Source organism: Musca domestica, unplaced genomic scaffold (genome assembly GCF_030504385.1).
Source record: "Musca domestica strain aabys unplaced genomic scaffold, Musca_domestica.polishedcontigs.V.1.1 31, whole genome shotgun sequence".
Taxonomy (NCBI): domain Eukaryota; kingdom Metazoa; phylum Arthropoda; class Insecta; order Diptera; family Muscidae; genus Musca; species Musca domestica.
Genome location: NW_026712309.1, coordinates 7,179,618 through 7,199,344, shown reverse-complemented (window position 1 = coordinate 7,199,344; position 19,727 = coordinate 7,179,618). Strand labels below are relative to the sequence as shown.

Below are 19,727 nucleotides of genomic sequence, written 5' to 3'. Positions count from 1 at the left end.
TGTGCTATTAAAATGTCGTTTTTGTGGAACATCTCAATACGCAATTGATAGGCGTAGTATGAACTTTATATATTGAGAAAAAGCTGTACTCAGTCAGATGTCTCTTGGCGTAGAAAATAAAAAGTATCTGCGAACAATTGAAAAAAAATGCAATAGGATGACACTCTCGACACAGTAGCTTTTTAAGGGAGAGTGCTTTTCGTAATACATTTATGTGAGAGTAATGAGGCTATGAATAAAAAATTGGACGAAACACAGAGGGATCTAAATCTAATGGCAGTTATTTCCATTGGACGAAACACAGAGGGATCTAAATCTAATGGCAGTTATTATGTGACAGAAATTACTGGTACATATATAACATATATATGGAGCCAAACTGATTTAACTAATTTTGACAGAAATACCTTTACGGGGGTATATAAGGTGTGGTAGAAACGTAATAAATACATGGTGCGTATTGCGGCTGAATAAACATAAAAACATGTCGTCTATTAAATTTTGCAAACCTCTTCCTAGATTTAAATGGTCGTGTGGTCCAAATCTCTTATCCGATTATCTTCAAAATCCATAGAAAATCAACTCTGCAAAATCTAAGAAGGACAGACTGCAAAGTACAAACAAATGCACCCCGTCCTCTATCAGTTTTCTAAAAAATATCTCAAGATCCCAAGACAAACAAGTTTATTTTTTTTTTCTCAATGATATGATTGAATTTTTAGGAAATTATACAGGATTTCTAGGTAATTGTGTAGTTCACGGAAATTCGGGATTTCAAATATGGATGTGCATTGAAATGGGTATGACCTTAAATAAAATGGAGAGTCTATAAGGTTTGGCTACGTGTGTTACTTTTACGAAACGTACAATAATTATCCGAGGTATACAATAGCTATTGAAATCCTACGTCGATTTGGAAATATCCGCTTGGCTAAATCGCTCTAGTTTCCCATCGATTTAAAGTAGGTTCACAAAATATTGCTATTTTGTATTTTTGTATTGCAGAATTTTTGGCCATATAGTTATAAATTTCGGCTCAATTACTTTTTTTTTTAGAGAATGTGATTTAAAAAATCAAAAAACAATTTCTATTCCGCGCCGAATATTATCGCGAAAATATTCTGGAGGGCATTGAGCACGCAAACATTTTGGGCGTAGACCTTAGACATTCCAACAGGACTCAGCACCATCGCACTCAGCATGCGCCATCCAAGAATGGTTAAAAAATGAGGTTCCTCGCTTCATTTCCAGCGCACAATGGCCACCTAAGTCTCCGGATACCAATCCGTTGGACTTTTGTGTCTGGAGTATTTTAGAAAGCAAGGTTGGCACTAAAAATACCAAAGTGTCGATCACCTCAAGCAAGCGCTTCGCCGTGAATGGGCCAAAATACAGTAGAGCAACATTCGGGCAGCGTGTGGCGGTTTCATTGGCCATTTGAAGGCCAAAGTTTGTGCCAAATGTGACCAATTCGAGCAAATATAAAACTATTCTAAAATGATATTTCCGAAAATTTTTGCTTTCATTTAAAAAAAAAAAAATGCAAAAATGATGACATTTGACTTTGTTGCCGTTTTTTGTTTCAATCTGTATAGCTCCCGTAAATTATTTCCACCAGCTTTTAAATTTGAACCGCTCTTAAACTTTAATAACGATTTATTACAGGCAAGTCTGCTGAATGTGGTGGTGTAGGAGAATATTTGATTAGAGAGATTAGTTATTTCTTGCCTTAACATTGTTTTTTAAACACATTCCTTGAAAATCTATTTGGGTCCACTCTTCGCAATAGTGTCATATATAATGTGAGTTAAAAGCTTTTTTTTTGTAACTAACATTTAAAGATTAATGGTCCAACACATTTAAATATCTAAATTTCTATTTCATTTCATTTTATTGCAACAGTAATATTTCATTCTCATTAAAGTTGCGTCATTTATTTCATTGACTTTGAACGAAACTGAAATGATTTTAAGGGTGCTATTATGTTACAAGTAGCTAGACCACAACAATGAGGACATAGCTCATTACAATTATCATACGGAAGCACAGCACTTTGCTCATCTGAAGTTTGATTTAAAATATTCTCTCCCTCTCTTTCTATGCATCTAACTTTTGCTCCGGCTGTCCGATATTATCATTATCCTGATGTCACCGTAATTGTTTGAATTTCCATAAGACCACATACCCACAACCAGCTATGGAACACAAACTTTATCAAAAATACAACCATAGTATAATACCAATACGGAAAATGTGTAGTGAGTGAGTGTGTGTGTGTGTGAGAGTGTCTGCCGAAGAATGTTTGTCTATACACATGTTTACTAATGTCATTAACAAAGATAAAGAATTTCAATAAAACCTTCGGTATAAATATTATGAAAACTCAAATTCTCTAAACAGGTACGAATTCTATCCGGAGCAATGCTTCCCCGTCCCGTTCCATCGCCATCATCATACACGCATACACTCTACTTTGTAATACAGATATTTCTACACTTGTTTTTCATGTAGGGGCCACATGTGTACACACTCCCTATATTAACTTCTATTCCATTGTATCCTAAGGGAATGGACCTATGTATAGATCGGCATAAAGCGAGAGAGAGAGAGAGTTTAGAAACTATCTAAATTATGCCAAAGTTTTGTTAGGGTACTCTAAGAATGTTTATACAAAGCTTAATATGTTTAGAAACATATGTAAGTATGAAACGTGTGTATGTGTTAGTGTGGGTGGTCGGGTGTCTGTGTGTGTGTGTGTGTGGTAATAAAACGGTAACTAAATGTTTGAATCCATATGTAGTGTTAGAGTTATATATTATCAGTGAGTGTGTGTGTGGGTGGGTGTTTATTTGTGTGTCTCTTTCTCTAGTAAATAAACAAGGTATGTGTTGGCTAAGTATGTATGCATGTTCGTATGTATATTGAGAATATAAGTAAGACATAAAAATGCGAAACTAAAAGCTGTAAAGCCAAGATGTACACACCAATAGGTGGTTAAGCATGCTTAGAGATAAATATGCGTTTACAAATGTTTGTATATGTATGTGTTCAAGTGTGTTAATGTATTATTTAAATGGCTGTAGTTGCATGTGTTAAGCACAATGTATATACATATACATATGTGTATCTATTCTTTGTTTGGATTATTAGTTTTTGTTATTATTTTCCGATACCCTTGGTTAACAGCCTACTTCTTTTGTTTAAGCACAAAATGACTGATTAAATAGTAACGTAATTCATGTCTGCCTCAATGGCATACATTTGCTAGATATTTTGCCTCGTAAAATCCCTTATTATGGTTATGTCAGACCATTAGCATACATGACTTTTTAGAAGAAGCTATTTCATTCACGCTTGAACATTTTTGTAAATTATGAGATTAAAACTTGCAAAACACCATTATTCTCATTGATAATAAAGTTACTGGATCGTATATGGCTCTAAAGACTAATGTAAAGTCCGCACTATAGAGACCCTGGGCCAAGAGTGTCAACCAAGCTCTCCGAGTGGAACCAGTATGTCCAACACATACGAGTGGTCGTCAAAAGATTCGGTTAAAACACATAGAATAGTACATGAGTTTAAGATAGGGTTTGAGCCATTGCCAGTCATTTATTTATGATAAACGATGTTAACTTGTTTATCGGTACGACAACATGTACGAGAGCTTACGATTTAAGCGCGGGTCGATAGATCAATTGTACTTTGTTTTGCCAATGTAAAGGCTGATAGCTTGTCAAATCATACCTTATGTTCCTTGAAATCTGTCTATCCTACTACAACAAGGATGTTGTAATAAGGAGTAGAATAGGATAGACTACGATACGAAATTATTTAACCAAAATAGCCAGCTATTTTGGAGACACAATAATGTATATTCCTATACATTTATTCTCCCCTTGTCTTTAACGCTGGAAGGAGATGGGAGAACAAAACTCAAAAGGGTTCACACGTTATGGCCGATTTTAAAATCATTCCCATTCGGACATTTTAGAAGACTTTGAGGCACAAGATTTTCGTTTTCAACATAGGCATTAGGGTGTCAAATTAAAATGAACTTTTGCACTTAATAAGTGCGAAAATGTCTTAAGTTTGCCCATACTTAAATATAACCATTTACTGACAATGTCGCCAGTAGATTGGTATGTAAAATATCGGCCCCTTTTTAGAATCGTCTCCATTAAACGGCACTGCCTCATTTCCAGTATTTTTGATTTATTTTACATCAAATTATTTGTAACTCGAAACTTCGATAAAGATTTATCCCTCGCTGCAAAAAAAAAAAAAAAAAAATAAGATAGTCCACTATTTTTTGCTTCGACTTTACAGTTCCTTAGAAAACTTTAAATTTTGATCTTTCTCAGTAATAAAAACTGATATTGGCCGCTGTAGCGGAATCATTCTCCTGTTACCATTCTTTTGTTTTTCAGTAAAAAAAAAAAAACAATATTTGAGCAAAGTAAGAAAATAAGCATTTAATTCGTTGAAAACCATTCTTCGCGTTTAGACAAAAAGCTACTTATGTTCATTAAAGAAGATTCAATCCAACGGCATTTCTAACAGATGTAAAAACAAGAGAATAAGCTGTAAGTTCAGCCGTGCCGAACTTTGAATACCCTCTAACAATTGAAAAAAAGTTGCAACTTTCCAAAAAAAAAAAAAAAAAAATACTGATAAATCATTAAAATACCAAATATAGGGAGGTACCGTTATTTGGGAGTTATACGAAGGTGTGAGCTGCAACTAAAGAACTTAAAATACGAAATTAAAAATAATTCAAGTGGATATTGCCGATAAAGTCATCTATAAACCGAATATAGGGAGTTACAGTTATGTGGGGAGTACACCAAAACCTTGGGCCAAATCGGCTTCAGGAAATTTTGCGTCGATTTAGGGATGTCCGTCGTCAGTCTGGTTCGCACGAGAACTCTCGAAGGGAGTATCTGATTTGGTCCAAACTTGGTCCATTTCAATATTATTGTCAAACTTAGATCGAGTTCAAATACTAACCCATTCTTCTGTTAACCCCCTCACAAGGGGTCATTATTTCGAATATTTGTATTTCTCAGAAATGCAAATTAAGGTACCTCCCCCACAAAGGGGTCAAGATTTTCAATAACAAACAGCTCATGAAATGCCAAATAAGCATCCGATTCTTTAGGCCTATTCTGTAAAATCCAACTGCTCTTGTTATTGTTAAAAATTCTTTTGCTATTGTAATAACAACACAACAAACAAATTAATTTCTGGTTATATAAACAATGAGTAAAGCCATTAAAAAAGTTAGAGAATAGGGCCACTGACTTAACACTTGACTTTGCCTACGAAAGAAACAATATTGACTCACTAAATAATACTAAAGTGTCGATCACCTCAAGCAAGCTCTTCGTCGGGAATAGGTCATAATACCGAAATACCGCATAGCAACATTCGGGCAGCGTGTGACGGTTTCATTGGGAATTTGAAGGCCATAATTCTTGCCAAAGGTGACCAATTCGAACAAACCTAAACTTATTCTAAAATTTGATGCTGTTTTCGACATTTTTTGCTTTCATTCAATTAAATTTAAAAAAATGTAAAAATGATGGCAGTTTTTTTTATCTCAACCTATACATCGTCGGTAAAACCTAATACTAATAATTTTTAACTTATTTTTGTATTTGAATAAAAGTCAGAAGTTTTAAAAATACACAAGGAACTAATATTTTTTTCAACGTATGTAAACAGTATGTAATATTTGAAATTAATATTGAATATATTTCTTTATATCTTATTTCAAAAATACTGGGAGCCTTCTGTATTTGGCGGTTCACTTTTGAAATTATCACTTTTTCAGTGATTTAAAAGTATAAATTCTTTTCATCCTCTGTTCATTTTATGCTCCATATTAAAATCGAACACAGTCCTTTATAATCTTGATTAGTGCATTCTTAAATTTGTATACATAAATATATACATATTATTGCCGAAGAAATACATAAAAATTATAAACCATGACTTTTACATAAAGAGAGTTTTCTGCTGTAACTTAATTGCAAGTTCGGTAAAGGTCCTACGCTAGACTGTGTGACATCTTTTTCGATTTTCATTTTCTGTTGGTTGAGGTTACTTGTCATCCACATTGGTGAGTACAGTTGTGCTACACGTCATTCACACACACACACATACGCATGTTGGCATATACGGTTGAACTGCAATGTAGCTGGACACAAGTGTCAAAGCCCGGAGTAACGCCTACATCTTGCGTTTTCGTAACACTTTGCAACATCAACAAATGAAGACTAAGAGACCACAACAAACACTGGCAAAGGAAGGGGCGATTGGGCTAGGCACTCTCTTCATTGGAGAATCTGGTAAACGTATACCATAATAGTTACTTAAAATTGGCGTTTTATCACTTTATCGTGCAAACAAAGAACGCTTTAATTGTGTATTTAAAAAATCATTAGGCTCTTATTACTTAAGCGAATGGGAGGATGAGTATGGCATGGATGCAGGCTACCGTCTCCTTCTCCGCCTGTGTCATGCCACGCTTGATGTGTGACTCTGTGTGTCCTTGCTAGGGGTGAAAATGGAGCAGTAAAAACCACAGGTTAAGTACAGCTGTTGTGACCAAAGTTTTTCATTATGGCAATTTTATGTTGTAGCATAAAATAACGAGTGCTGGAATCGTTTGTCATTCTCACCCACATAAATGGACTTTGTGTCGGAATGGGCGGACTGGCTTTAAGGCATTTATCATAAAAAGGCACTGAACACTACTTTCTGATGTAGTTTTTTCTTGTTTGTCCCATCCGGGGTAGGGATCAATGGAGGTTTTATTTATATTTTTTTATTTCTTCCATTTGGAAGATGAATATTTTTTAATTTGCCACAAAACGGAGTGTTTACCTAAGAGTGGTATTTTATGTTTATGGCAAGAGCACAAAAACACACACTCACACACAAATATGAATAAAATGTGTATTAGTTGTACTTTAATGGAAATGGTACGATTTTGTAGTGTGAGTATTTGTTTATGGTCGATTTTGTTTTCTTTTTTTTATAAAATTGCAAAACTTACCCTTTTGTCATTTTTGTACCATGTTAGGGTGGCCAATGGATTACCGCCAGATGAAACACATAAAAGTTTTTGTACCGAACCAGCTGGAATAATTTGACCTTCCATATAACCAGATATAATGGGTGGCGATGGTGGATCTGCAAAAAATATAATAAGATATGAATTGGTTTAGTTTTGACTTTTGAGGCAAACAAATTTGCTACGATAAGGTTTTCAAAATAGACTCTAGAATTTGTCTGTAATGCTAATTCTACATTATTTTCAAAATATTAATTTTACCCATTGACAACTAAAAAAGCTGTAAGTCCGGCCGGGTCGAACTTTGAATATCCTCCATCATTTGGAATGAATTTACCAATTTTCATAAAAAATAAAATCCGTTAAAAATTCTGTTAAAGTCTTAAAAATCCCGAATGTAGCCGTTGTACGTGGACCTACATAGGCAACTTTTGCCATAAGTCATTACAATATTCAAATGCGAAACTTTGAAAAAAAAAAACGATGAATAATGTAGCTAAAATCGTCAAATATAGGAAGGAACCATTATGACGTGAACCTGCTCAGCCAATTTTCTGTCTTAGACTGTTATGTCTATTACGAACTTCAAATGCCAAATTTGAAAAAATTCCAGTGAATAATGTCATTAAAATCATTAAACTACCGAATATCGGGAGGTACCGTTATATGAGGGCTATACGAAGACTTGGACCTGCACAAACAATTTTTCGGCATAGGCTGTAATATTCATTACGAACTTATAATACCAAATTTGAAACAACTCCGTTGAATAAAGTCGCTAAAATCATAAAAATACCGAATATCGGAAGGCGCCGTTATATAAGTACTGAAAAAGGTGAATGTTAAAGATAATTGGTTTGTGGAGGATTGCTTAGATGCTGTCTATTTCTGTACCTGACTTAAGTATTACAAAAATATTACCACGTGTAAAGTTTTAACAGAGTTTAAATTAAATCGTAGGATGCTCCAAGTTTTGGTTGAATCGGAAAGTTATCGAGCGCAAAAGAAAAACAGACGGGTGGAAACACATCACAAGAACTTGTCTTCCATGATGCACATTTTGACCTATCATATTTTATGGACCGTCTGTAGCCATAATACTGAGGATATATTTTCCTGCATCCCGATATTTATATTTTTATGGCGTATATTTTAAAACAATAAAGTATTTCACATTTTTTTACATAAAAAAATTTAGTTCAATTAAAGTTAAACACCGGCAATAAAATAAGGATTTATAAAAAGTATAACACTATGTAAGAAATAATACAAAATTTTAAATGCCGGAGAACGGTTTTCATACACTCTTTCTTTATGTCCTGTAAAATTTATCTATCGCCCTTCCTTCACCCAAGTCATTTTATGAAGGTGAAATTATGGCTCACACAATAACAGTTTACGAGCTCATCAGTGAATGGATATTTTCTGATACGAAAACAGGTTCTCTCTTCAGTTAAATTCAGACGGACAAACAAGCCTTGACCGAAATATTAAAGTGGATTTGTAAAGACAACAGCAGCGTTCAAACAAAAACAAAAAATATATATTTAATAATAAGTATGCCGCAAGTGAATTTAACCCACACAAAGTACAAACAAGCTCGCTTGCAGTTCACCGTTCACAGTCAGTCACCTTAGTAAGAATAACGAAACACCAATACACATAAAGAGGACCAGATGGAGCATATCAAAAGAGTCTTACAGTGATTAAAAGGGATTCAGGCTTATTATCTGTTATTTTTCATACACCAGCCCTGTCATCGCACTTACACCAACCACATTAACCTATAATGTGTTCATGTGCACTCCATAGCGACGCACACACACACACGCACATCTATGAGAACATGCAAATAGACATAACTCATAAACGACGAGAACGGCAGATATGAGAATAAAAAAGAAACAGAAAATAAGGCACCTGATGTTTTCGCTAAGACACAGGCCGACAAAGTGGGGAAGACTGATGATGCCCAAAAATTATAATTTTAATTAGTCCTCTTGTAACGTTGAATGGCAACATTAACACCAACCTAGAATGGCAGCGGCAGTAGCAGCATTACAAAGTGGGTCGTATTATTTGAATAATGTTCGCGCTCAAAGCCTGTCGTAAAATTCTGGCATCCTTTATGTCTTATCTATTTATAATCATCTTCATGGTTTTACCGCTGAGTTTTATTTTCGTCCTTCACACCAATTATCCTTAAAATGAGACGCATACAGTTTCAAAAAGAAAAAAAAAAACAACTTTGGGAATTGTATTGAAATCCAAGAAGCATTAAGAAAATTAAAGCGTTCAATGAAATCGGTTCATTCATTTGCACATTAAATTAAGACCCACAGGCGGATGAAATAGATATTTAAAAATAATACCACCAATCTATATATAAATTACATTTTGTTACAAATTGGTGTTCTCTGGAATGCATGAACCGAGTTCTGCAAGCAAGCACTATACGAAAGATGACGTAAATGCAAAAGTTTTTATGTGTAAAGACATTTCATATGGTCGTGTGACACGAGCAATATTGTATCGGCTACAGAGTGGTACCTCAACAAACTCTTAATGCGGATGTGCTGGCTACTTCTAATTTCCAAAGTAAGGGTCATTATTATAAACTTTATACAGTTAAATGTAAGAGGAAATCGGACCACTAAACCTTTTTTACATCCTACTCCACACTGTGGTAGAGGGTATTATGTCTTAATGCGGATGTGCTGGATACTTCTAATTTCTAAACAAAGGGTCATTATTATAAACTTTATACAGTTAAATGTAAGTGGAAATCGGACCACTAAACCTTTTTTACACCCTACTCCACACTGTGGTAGGGAGTATTATGTCTTTGCGTATATGTTTGTAATAAGTGAAAAGGAACAAATTGTCTTCAATGATCTACATAAAATCACATTTTTAGTCAATTTATAAATGTCCATCCCTCTGTCCATGTATTTTTGTGAACAAAATTTGTTTTCCTATTGAAAATGGTTACAATTGTAGATAATCAGTTCGGATATAGGTATAGCTCTTATCTTCTATATCTATAAAAGTGAAAAATATTTGTACGTATATATATATATATATATATATATATATATATATATATATATATATATATATATATATATATATATATATATATATATATATACACATTAGGATAGGATATAGGATTAGGACAGGATAGGATATATAGCATCAGATTCTGAGGTACCTCCCAAAAATTTAGATTTTGTATGCACATATCTATTGATAACGGAATTTGGAACAAACATAAATTTGCCAAACTATATTGAAATCGGTTAAGATTTGGATATAGCTCCCATATATATTTTCGACCGATTTCATGTATTTGGTGCACCAAACACGATATGTATGTCCAATTTTAATACAATTTAAAATAAGTAACGAAATTGGGAGCAAACATGAATTTGTTAAATTATATTGAAATCGGTTTAGATTTGGATATAGCTCCCATATATATTTTCGACCGATTTCATGTATTTGATGTACCAAACACTATATGTATGTTCGATTGGAATAAAATTGGGAATGTGTGACGGGATTTTGATTAGAAAATAAATTATTCAAATTATATTAAAATCGGTTCAGAATTGGATATAGCTCCCATATATATTTTCCGCCGATTTCACATATTTGATGACGAACTATATTCTAATTCGCTCAGATTTGATTATAGCTCCAATATATATTCTCGGCCGATTTCACATATTTGGGGGCATCAACCAAAGCGAGAGAGACGTAATCTGGCACCAGAAAAAATTTCCAAATTATATTGATATCGGTTGAGGTTTGGGTATAGCTAACATATATTTCGGCCGACTTCATACATGTTATGTACAAACACGATATATATGACTGATTCCAATGAAATTCAGAATATGTGGCGGAATTTGGTTACAATAAAAAATGTGATAAATTAATTGGAAATAAGTTAAGATTTTTTGGGATATGTTTTTAATAAGAACCATTGACCCACAACGCCTTAGGCTAACACTAGAAAACAACACAACATTAAATTTGAAATACGCTTATTACGGGGAAGTATGTTGCTACCTCGAATTCACTAATTGCAATAGAAATCCCACTCAACTTCAAAAAATTGCAGTTTCCTGGACGCTTGGTATTTGCTATTAAATAAATAAATCCGAATGACAAACCCTTCGTGTATGCATGTCATGCTTTTCTAATGGTTTTTTATTAACGCATTAAAGTAGTGCAATATTTTTTTTTTTTTAATTTTTAAATTTGTTTTTTTTTTATCCAACATCTATTTGTAAATAAAATTTTCAATGCATTAAAATCAAAAGGGGTAGCGAAGCGCACAGGGTTCAGGTAGTATATATATATATATATATATATATATATATATATATATATATATATATATATATATATATATATATATATATATATATATATATATATATATATATATATATATATATATATATATATATATATATATATATATATATACTGGTGGCCAAAACTAAAGCAACTGAAATTACAAGGAGAATGAATGCCCTGTACCTTTTTTAAAAATTAAGAAAATGAGAAAGTTTTTCGTGTTTTAAATTAGGTACTATATTCACTTTGTAAAAACCTAAAGCATAAAACCAAAATCCATTTTTATATAAAAAATAATGTTTGGTAAAGTCAATTAACCCGATTTTGGCTTGGACAAAACAAAAGCAACTCTGTTGTACATTCATATAACCGCTGCAATTTCAGTTGTTTTTACTCTGACATTTACCGCTTTTTGCTTCCTTCGACAATTTTGCTTGTCATAAATCCTTTTTGAGAAGTTTTTTACAACAGTATGTGTTTTTCTTTTCGTTTTTTAAGTACTGCCCAAAAAAATTAAAAATGACTAGAAGCAAATACAATACCTGAATAAAACAGCAAATTATCAGTGACTATCACAACAACATATCACAGAAAATGATTTCCGAGAAATATTTCATAAATATTTATGTGATTTCATAATTATTTCTGTATACTAAGTCGGTTTTTTGAAACTGGATCAGTAGTAACAGTCTATAACGGATGATGGCCGTGAAAAACTTCAGCCTGTACTGATCCACAAATTGTGAGAGAAATGAAAAACAACCATTTAAGAGGTCAACTGGATTGGTGAGAGAGCAATCATTGGATATAAGCTCGAGATCAGTGCGTAGACGAGTAGTGGCAGCTGGTCTGCATGCCCGTAAGACGTCAAAAAATCAATTTATATCTGAAAAAATCAAAAAGGCTTTCGGAAACGATAATATTAAGTGGAATCAAGCTGAATGGAAAAAAACATTATTTCTGGGATGAGTCTACGTTTAATATTAAAGGCTCAGACGTGAAAAATTTTAAGGTGAGAAGACCAAAAAATGAAGGACTCAAGTCGCAGTGTTGCAAAGGTACAGTGAAGCATGAGGGAGGGTCAAAAATGGCGTGGCGCTTTTTTTCTTTCTATGGACTTGGGCCTATCCATAAAATAAAGGAAGTTGTGGATCGGGTTGTTTACAAAGATGTGTTGGACATCACGTTGTTCCCTTATGCTGAGTAAAATATTCGGCTGATTTGGGTGTTTCAGCATGACAATGATCCCAAACTTGTATCAAAACTTGTCAAATATTGGTTGCGGGAGTCAAAAATTGATGTTTTGTTATGGCCGACACAATCACCTGACCTAAACTCCATAGAAAACCTTTGGAGTATCGTAGATAGGAAGATCAAGAGAGATTCGGAAATAAATAAGCACAACATTTTCTAAAGAATTCTGGGTGCCTGTGAAAGCACACCCAAGGATCAAATTGAGCGTGTTATAGATTCAATGCCTCGTAGGTGTGCAGCTGCTATCAAAAATAATGGTTATGCTATCGACTACTAGCCAAAATTTAATTATTTTAAAATAAAAAAATAAAAGTTGCTTTAGTTTTGACCAAGCAAAAATTGGGTCATTTTAGTTTTCCACATATTATTTTTCATTCAAAATTATTCTTGTATTTTTATTTTTAGTTTCTTAAAAGTGAATTAAAACCCTCATTTAAAACTGGAAAAATAATGACGATTTGTTTATTTTTGTAAAAGTTACAGGACATTTATCGTCTTTGCGATTTAAGTTGCTTTAGTTTTGGCCACCAGTGTATATATATATATATATATATATATATATATATATATATATATATATATATATATATATATATATATATATATATATATATATATATATATATATATATATATATATATATATATATATATATATATTTCAATGAAGTTTGAAATATGTGACGAAATTTTGCCAATTTATATTGAAACCGGTTCAGATTTGGATACTAGGTACCTCAAACCCGAAATATGTGCTTTGCTATGGTACTTCAAAGCCGAAATATGTGCTCCTTTATAACATTCGGTAGAATATATCAGATACAACCTGGATATATTTATTACAAATCGACATTGGTTCACATTTAGACATAGCTCCCATAAATATTTCCCTTCAATTCGTTGTACATTATGTGTCAGCCAGGCTACGTTTGTCTAATTTCGTTGAATTTTGGAGGTTCCGCCTAAAATAAAGTCCGTAAAGTGTGGATCCCATTTACTTAAGACTTCTCCGAGTCATATATCGACGAGAAACGAAAACAATTCAAATTGAAATGTAGCCCCTGCATTTTAGTGCAATACAATTTTGATGTCCAACCTATCTAAAGCCGTAAAAGGCATTCAAATACGATCATTATTGGTACTGCATCCAAATTCCCAACATGAACGACCGACCTTGGTCCTTTCATTAATTGTAAATAGCTTGCTTTTTACGCAATTTTAATTTTTTATTAGGTAATCTCAAGTATATTTTCAACAAAACTATAACATCTTATTTATGACTTAGCTTGAGTGTAGATATTGTACTCCAATCGAATCTTATTTTGAACGGTTGGGTATATTTACCAGAGTTCCATCCACCCACACTGTATAACTCACACAGTCATTACCTTTATCAAAGTCAATGACATTGTTTAAACCAACATACTACATTTGTCCAATGTCAACGACCATTAACATCCGTACGTATGTATGCCCGTATTTCTCAACATCGGTGTGTGTGAGACGGTATGCGTAACTTGAATGTCCTGCAGCAAACAGTCCCAGGAATGCCAACCAACGTCACATACCGACCGACCGACCGACCGACCGAGTCAAAGTCCCCGCGTGTTACATGTTCCAAATATGTATTTGCAACAAATGAAGACTGACACGAAACAGGATAATTCAGTTAAACGCGTTTGCCATGTTCGGCTCTCTGCAATTGTCAACTATCTTATCAGATCCCGTGTCCGTGTCTGTGCCCACATCCGTATCCGTATCTCGTAGTTGATAGAATTTCAAAATGTTTTGTATGTCATGATATGTGGCTGGGTGTGTGTGTATGTGTGCCTGTGCGTGTGAGTGTAGGTGTATGCACGAATGAATTGTTACAGTATTCCATCAATCAATTATAGCGAGTTAACCACATTCTTTCGTCGTTTCGTAAAAAATGTCAATTCCATGTAGATTGTTTAGATTTGAGTCAAAAGCGAAGTAGGGGAAGATTCGAAAAACACGGCAAACATTAATTTAAGAACTTCTGTCAAGCGTAATTGTGTTTCTATTCCAGTTTTAATAGAAACAATATCCCTTCATTTTTGTTTAAATTCTAGCATTAAACAAACTGTTGTTCCCTCAACCCTCTTTATATAAAGTATAAATTAACCCCATTATTTGAAATTTATAAGAAATTTACTAAGAAAACAGCATACTGTGGTAGAGGATATAATGTGTTTTTGCCAAAGGAAACGAATTAGTTCCTTTTGGTAATCTCTTCAGAATCACATTCTGAGATGAATTATTTTATATCCATCAGTCTGTTTGCACGTTTCATTTGTTTGGCCCGTGAATGTACCCTTCTGAAATTGGTGAAATTATGATTTAGACATATCTCCCATTTATATCTGCTGTCTGTCAGTGTAGGTAGTATCCATTATGAACTCCAAATACCAAGTTTGATACAATTCCCGTGAAAAGTGCGTCACATATCATCAATATACCGAATGTATGGTAGTCCAGTTAAGCGGGAACTATACGAAAATTTCGACCTACACGGAAAGTATGAGTAAAACAGCCAAAAACTCAAAAAATCTGGGGGTACAGTTATATGAGGGCCATATCAAAATGTGGACCTGTATGGACCATTTACAATACCAAATACCAAGGTGTCATATTGGGAGTTAACAGATAGATGTATGTATCTATATTGACAGTGGACCGAAGTATTCCACTTTATCTAAAACTGATTTAAATATTGGTATAAGCAAAATTTAAAGAAAATCGAATATTTATTTTCAAATCTATAGATATAATAGTTATTCAAAAGTTTAACCAGAAGGAATGGAATGAAATATTGAAATTAGGTCCAAGTTTGATGAAAATCGCTAATTTGTTTAGCACGTTAAAGGGGCAATACTCATTCAAAATTTTGACCCCTTGGAGATACTCGAAGGAGTATAATCGGCTCACTTCCATATTCACATCAGAACTCTGGTTGAGAGGAACATTTAGATAAACCTAGTTCGAAAAGATTAGCTGACTTTTTGGCATGTTATGAGAGATAAAATTATTTAAAATTGTGGCGCTATATATTCCATCGTAACACCAGATCTTCTTTTAGTAGAAATTCGCGTTTTATAATCGTCTTGGGTATTCAATCTTTGTGGGGGAGGTACCAGAAGAAACAGACTGATATATCCTACCTTTATACCAGATCTTATGTTAATGAAAATATTTAATGTTTAAATTTTGAAGGGAATCGGACTCCTATCGATATTGTCCATTTTCGCACCTGGTCTAACACTGATACAAATATTGGGATTTGCTAAGTTTGCACAAAATCTAGAGATCATTTATCTTTCTATGAAATACATTATTTTCTTTGAAAATTCTGATCTTGTGTGGGGGAGGTATCCGATGGAGTGGACCGATGACAGTAATATTACGATGTACCAAGCTTGGACCAAATCGGACACTCTTTTCGTGAGATCAGACAGACAGTCGGACGCACAACCCGACTCCAAATGTCTTGAAACAGATTTGGTCCAAAAAGACCTAGGATCCAAATCAATTGAACCACAAATGACAATCACGACTATTACTAACCTAACATCAATAAAATTCGAAATTTCGTGAGAATCGTATCGTAATAGTTATCTATTGTCAATATTTCGAAATGTTACAAATCTGTGATTATGGCCACTCCACATTTGTAATATGCTTCGGCATTCTTATCCTAGTTTGCAAAATTTTGATTTTTCTTTGCAATAGTTTTTGAGATGATGAAAGGCTTCCTTGATTTTCAACTCAGGGGAAATACTGCTTCTTCTCGCTTAAAAACATAAATAAACTTTTAATGAAAACCCAATTTGCAAAACAGTGCCCTTATCAATACTCGACTGTTTTCTTGCGTATTTGTCATTCTATACAACACTTTCCAGAACATTCTTTGAAAATCCTTGTTAAATTTATTTTTAGCAATCTCGTATGAATCCCTTATTAATCAGGTGCTCTCTTGCATTAACCAAAATATCAATTTCCCAAAAAGAAAAGTGTTGTGTTACATCCAAATGTTGGTCTTCCATTAAAGTTGGCCAGGATGAAATTAAAATTTGTCTGAGGTTTGTTATGTGCTCGAGGTAGCTGTTGTATTTTACCCATGATTTTCAGGTCACATAAAACACGAAACATTAAGCGATGCTACACCCCTCACCCTTCTCCTCCTCAATCGTAATTTTCCGTCTCACATGGCACACAAATAATTCCATGACTTGGTTGGTAGCTTTCTTTGTTTTTCAATTTTAATTGATGCCCCATATCGGGCGTTTTAAATACAATTCACCCATTTGACGATATGACATTCGTTTTGCGTTTCGCATTTCCCCCCGCCGCAACTTTGACTGACACTGAGCAGACAGATCATCATCGCCAACATTGCAGCAGCCACAATTGAAATGTGTGCAAGCGTAGGAAGTACTTTTAGCTTTCAGTGATTATCCCGCTGTACGACTGGCTCATTCGTGGCACAACACATACATACGCGGTGGTGGCAAGTTGTGTACTGCTGCAGTTGCATCAGACGGACGTTGTGATAGGTTTGTGTACATTGTTTGCAACACTTTCTTGTTTTCTGTCCTACATATACCGGCATAATCAAAACCCCTCCACTGCACTCCCCTACATACACACATACGTAAATGTCCAAAATACAAAGAACAAATACACACACACATAGATATATGCCAACAACCTTTGTGGTTTATTCGGTTGAGAATGTATTTGTGTATCCTGCCTACGTTGTTTTAGTATTTCAATAGTAAAAGCGTGTGTGTGTGTATTTTGTAGCCGATATTGTAGGGCATTTATGAGAAAAACACACTGAAACACTTTTTAGTTACAGCTTTTCTATTGTGGAGTGTGTGGCGAAGGGGGAATTGTAAAAAAAAAACTCTTTTCCGTTCTTAGTAGAACAAACACAAACCGTATCATCATCGCAAATGATGTAGTCCATACCACTTAAGCTGGCTGATACAGTAGACGGCCAGAAAGATGTGGAAGATATGTCATTTGCGCTGCATTTTTTAAAGGAATACTATCTCTTACTAATTTAAAGAAAATCTAATTAAATTATTTCGAATGATTTCAAATAAATTAATATTAGCTTTAATATTCCAGCTTTAAAGTTGGCGGGCATTTCCAAGAACTCCAAACCTTTGAGAATGACACCAAACAAATTTAGAGAACTGTGGGCAATTATTTATAAATCCAAAATTTATTTTATCCGTTGTATGCACCACTTGGTAATTTTGGAATGTATGCCAATATCTTGTTAAGGCATTATGTCAAGCATCCCATGTATTCCTCCTTAGATCTGATGACTTTTGAAACTCGTTATAATACTCTAAACTCAGATTGTCCGTATTGTTATCTGGGCAAATGAATTTGAGAGTGGATATGTGTTATTCTGTATTGGAAAGAGATATGCAAACAGAGCCATTCCATTTAAGCTTCAACCACACACATTTTAAGCAAACATTGCATGGAAATTCATCCATCCATTGAATGCGGAGCCATCTGCACACTCACACTCACACCACTATGGCAAACAAAACACGCCAACAAACTAATGCATTTGGAAAAATTCACACACACACTCACACAAAAACAGTCAACTGAATGCACACATGTTGATGTGTCCAAAGGCACGTGTGTCTGGTGGTCGGTAAGGTAACTTGCAAATTATACTGTGCACTACAAATAACCAAATCAGGAACAAAAAATTGCACTTCTACCCCTATAAGCCACAAAAAGACATGGGACTTTTTTTAAACGTTTTAATAATTCTTGAACATTTAGACAAAGTGGCACCACTTGCCAAAATATGTTATTTATAATCATCAAAGCGGAACATTAATTAAGCCGAACGTTCAATAAAAAATCATACCGTTCAAAAAAAAAAAAAAATAATAATAATAATAAATAATAATAACTTGTCTTGTACATTACGAGTACAGATTTTTAATAAATAACAATGGCACCGTAAAAAAAAACAATCCCACACCGAATGAATTTCGATTTTGTTAATTTTATTCATTGTATTTCAATATTTACACCAAAATATCGGTGGGTACAGTTATATGAAAATCTTGGACCAAAATGAACAATGTTTTTACAACGGTTTTAAGACCCATTATGAATTACAAATTCCAAATTTGAAACAAATCTTATAGAAAATGTAGAAATGCCGAATATCAGAATTTGCAGACAATATTTTGCCACTGGAGGAGAAACCCTTTCCAAACTCCCATTGCAAAATTTGGTATAATACCCCGGAAAAATATGCCAAATTTCAAAGAAAAGTATCTTAAAATTGAATTGAATTTTATGCTGATCTTTCCAAGGTGTTGGTGTCATAATTAAATGTTATTTATATTACGATGGGAAGTCCTAATTTTGGCGTAACACCTTGTTGAACCGAACCATTTTCTTGAAATTTAAATACGGTTGTGGTGCGGTTCAACAATTTATTTGAGGTAGTGGTTTGGTTCATGGTTCTTTTCATGTACGGAAATAGTGTTTCGGTTCTGAACAAGTTTGCAGCCCTGTTTGCAGGGAAAAATCTGTTTACTTACATTTGAATTTTTTCGATGAGATCAATGGCACCCGTGACCCACAAATGTCAAACTATGGCTGATTTAAGAGAGCCAGATCTGTCGTAAATTCAACAAACGGTCAGAAAGGCAGAAGTACATGGCTAAATCCCTCTCTGAAGACTAATTCGAAGTGATAATTTCATTGTAATTATCGGAGGTTTCTAATAAAAAAGTTATTTCCAACGAATTAACAGACAATCTCCTATAACATCCTTACTAGAGTTTTTCATGAAATGTCTTTACTTAGAAAATTAATCAGCTTTTTCTATGGACAAAACTGTTTTTAGCCTATCTCCAAATAGAATAAATTTTTCCGTGATTTTATTCACATCATTCCTTTTAAATAAGCATGACCTTTTGCACAAGGAAGCCCACACGTCCTATTAAGA

General features: G+C 33.9%; 1 protein-coding gene across 3 annotated transcripts in view; it reads right to left on the bottom strand.

Moving 5' to 3' along the window:
• The window catches only part of LOC101889674 (nephrin), a 275,261-nt gene that overhangs the window by 101,497 nt on the left and 154,037 nt on the right, over nucleotides 1–19,727 (bottom strand). For all 3 annotated transcript variants that reach the window (XM_011298259.3, XM_020034642.2, XM_011298258.3), the window contains exon 9: nucleotides 7,064–7,200. In XM_011298259.3, the coding sequence (XP_011296561.1) occupies nucleotides 7,064–7,200 (137 nt within the window). The remainder of the gene's footprint in view (nucleotides 1–7,063; nucleotides 7,201–19,727) is intronic.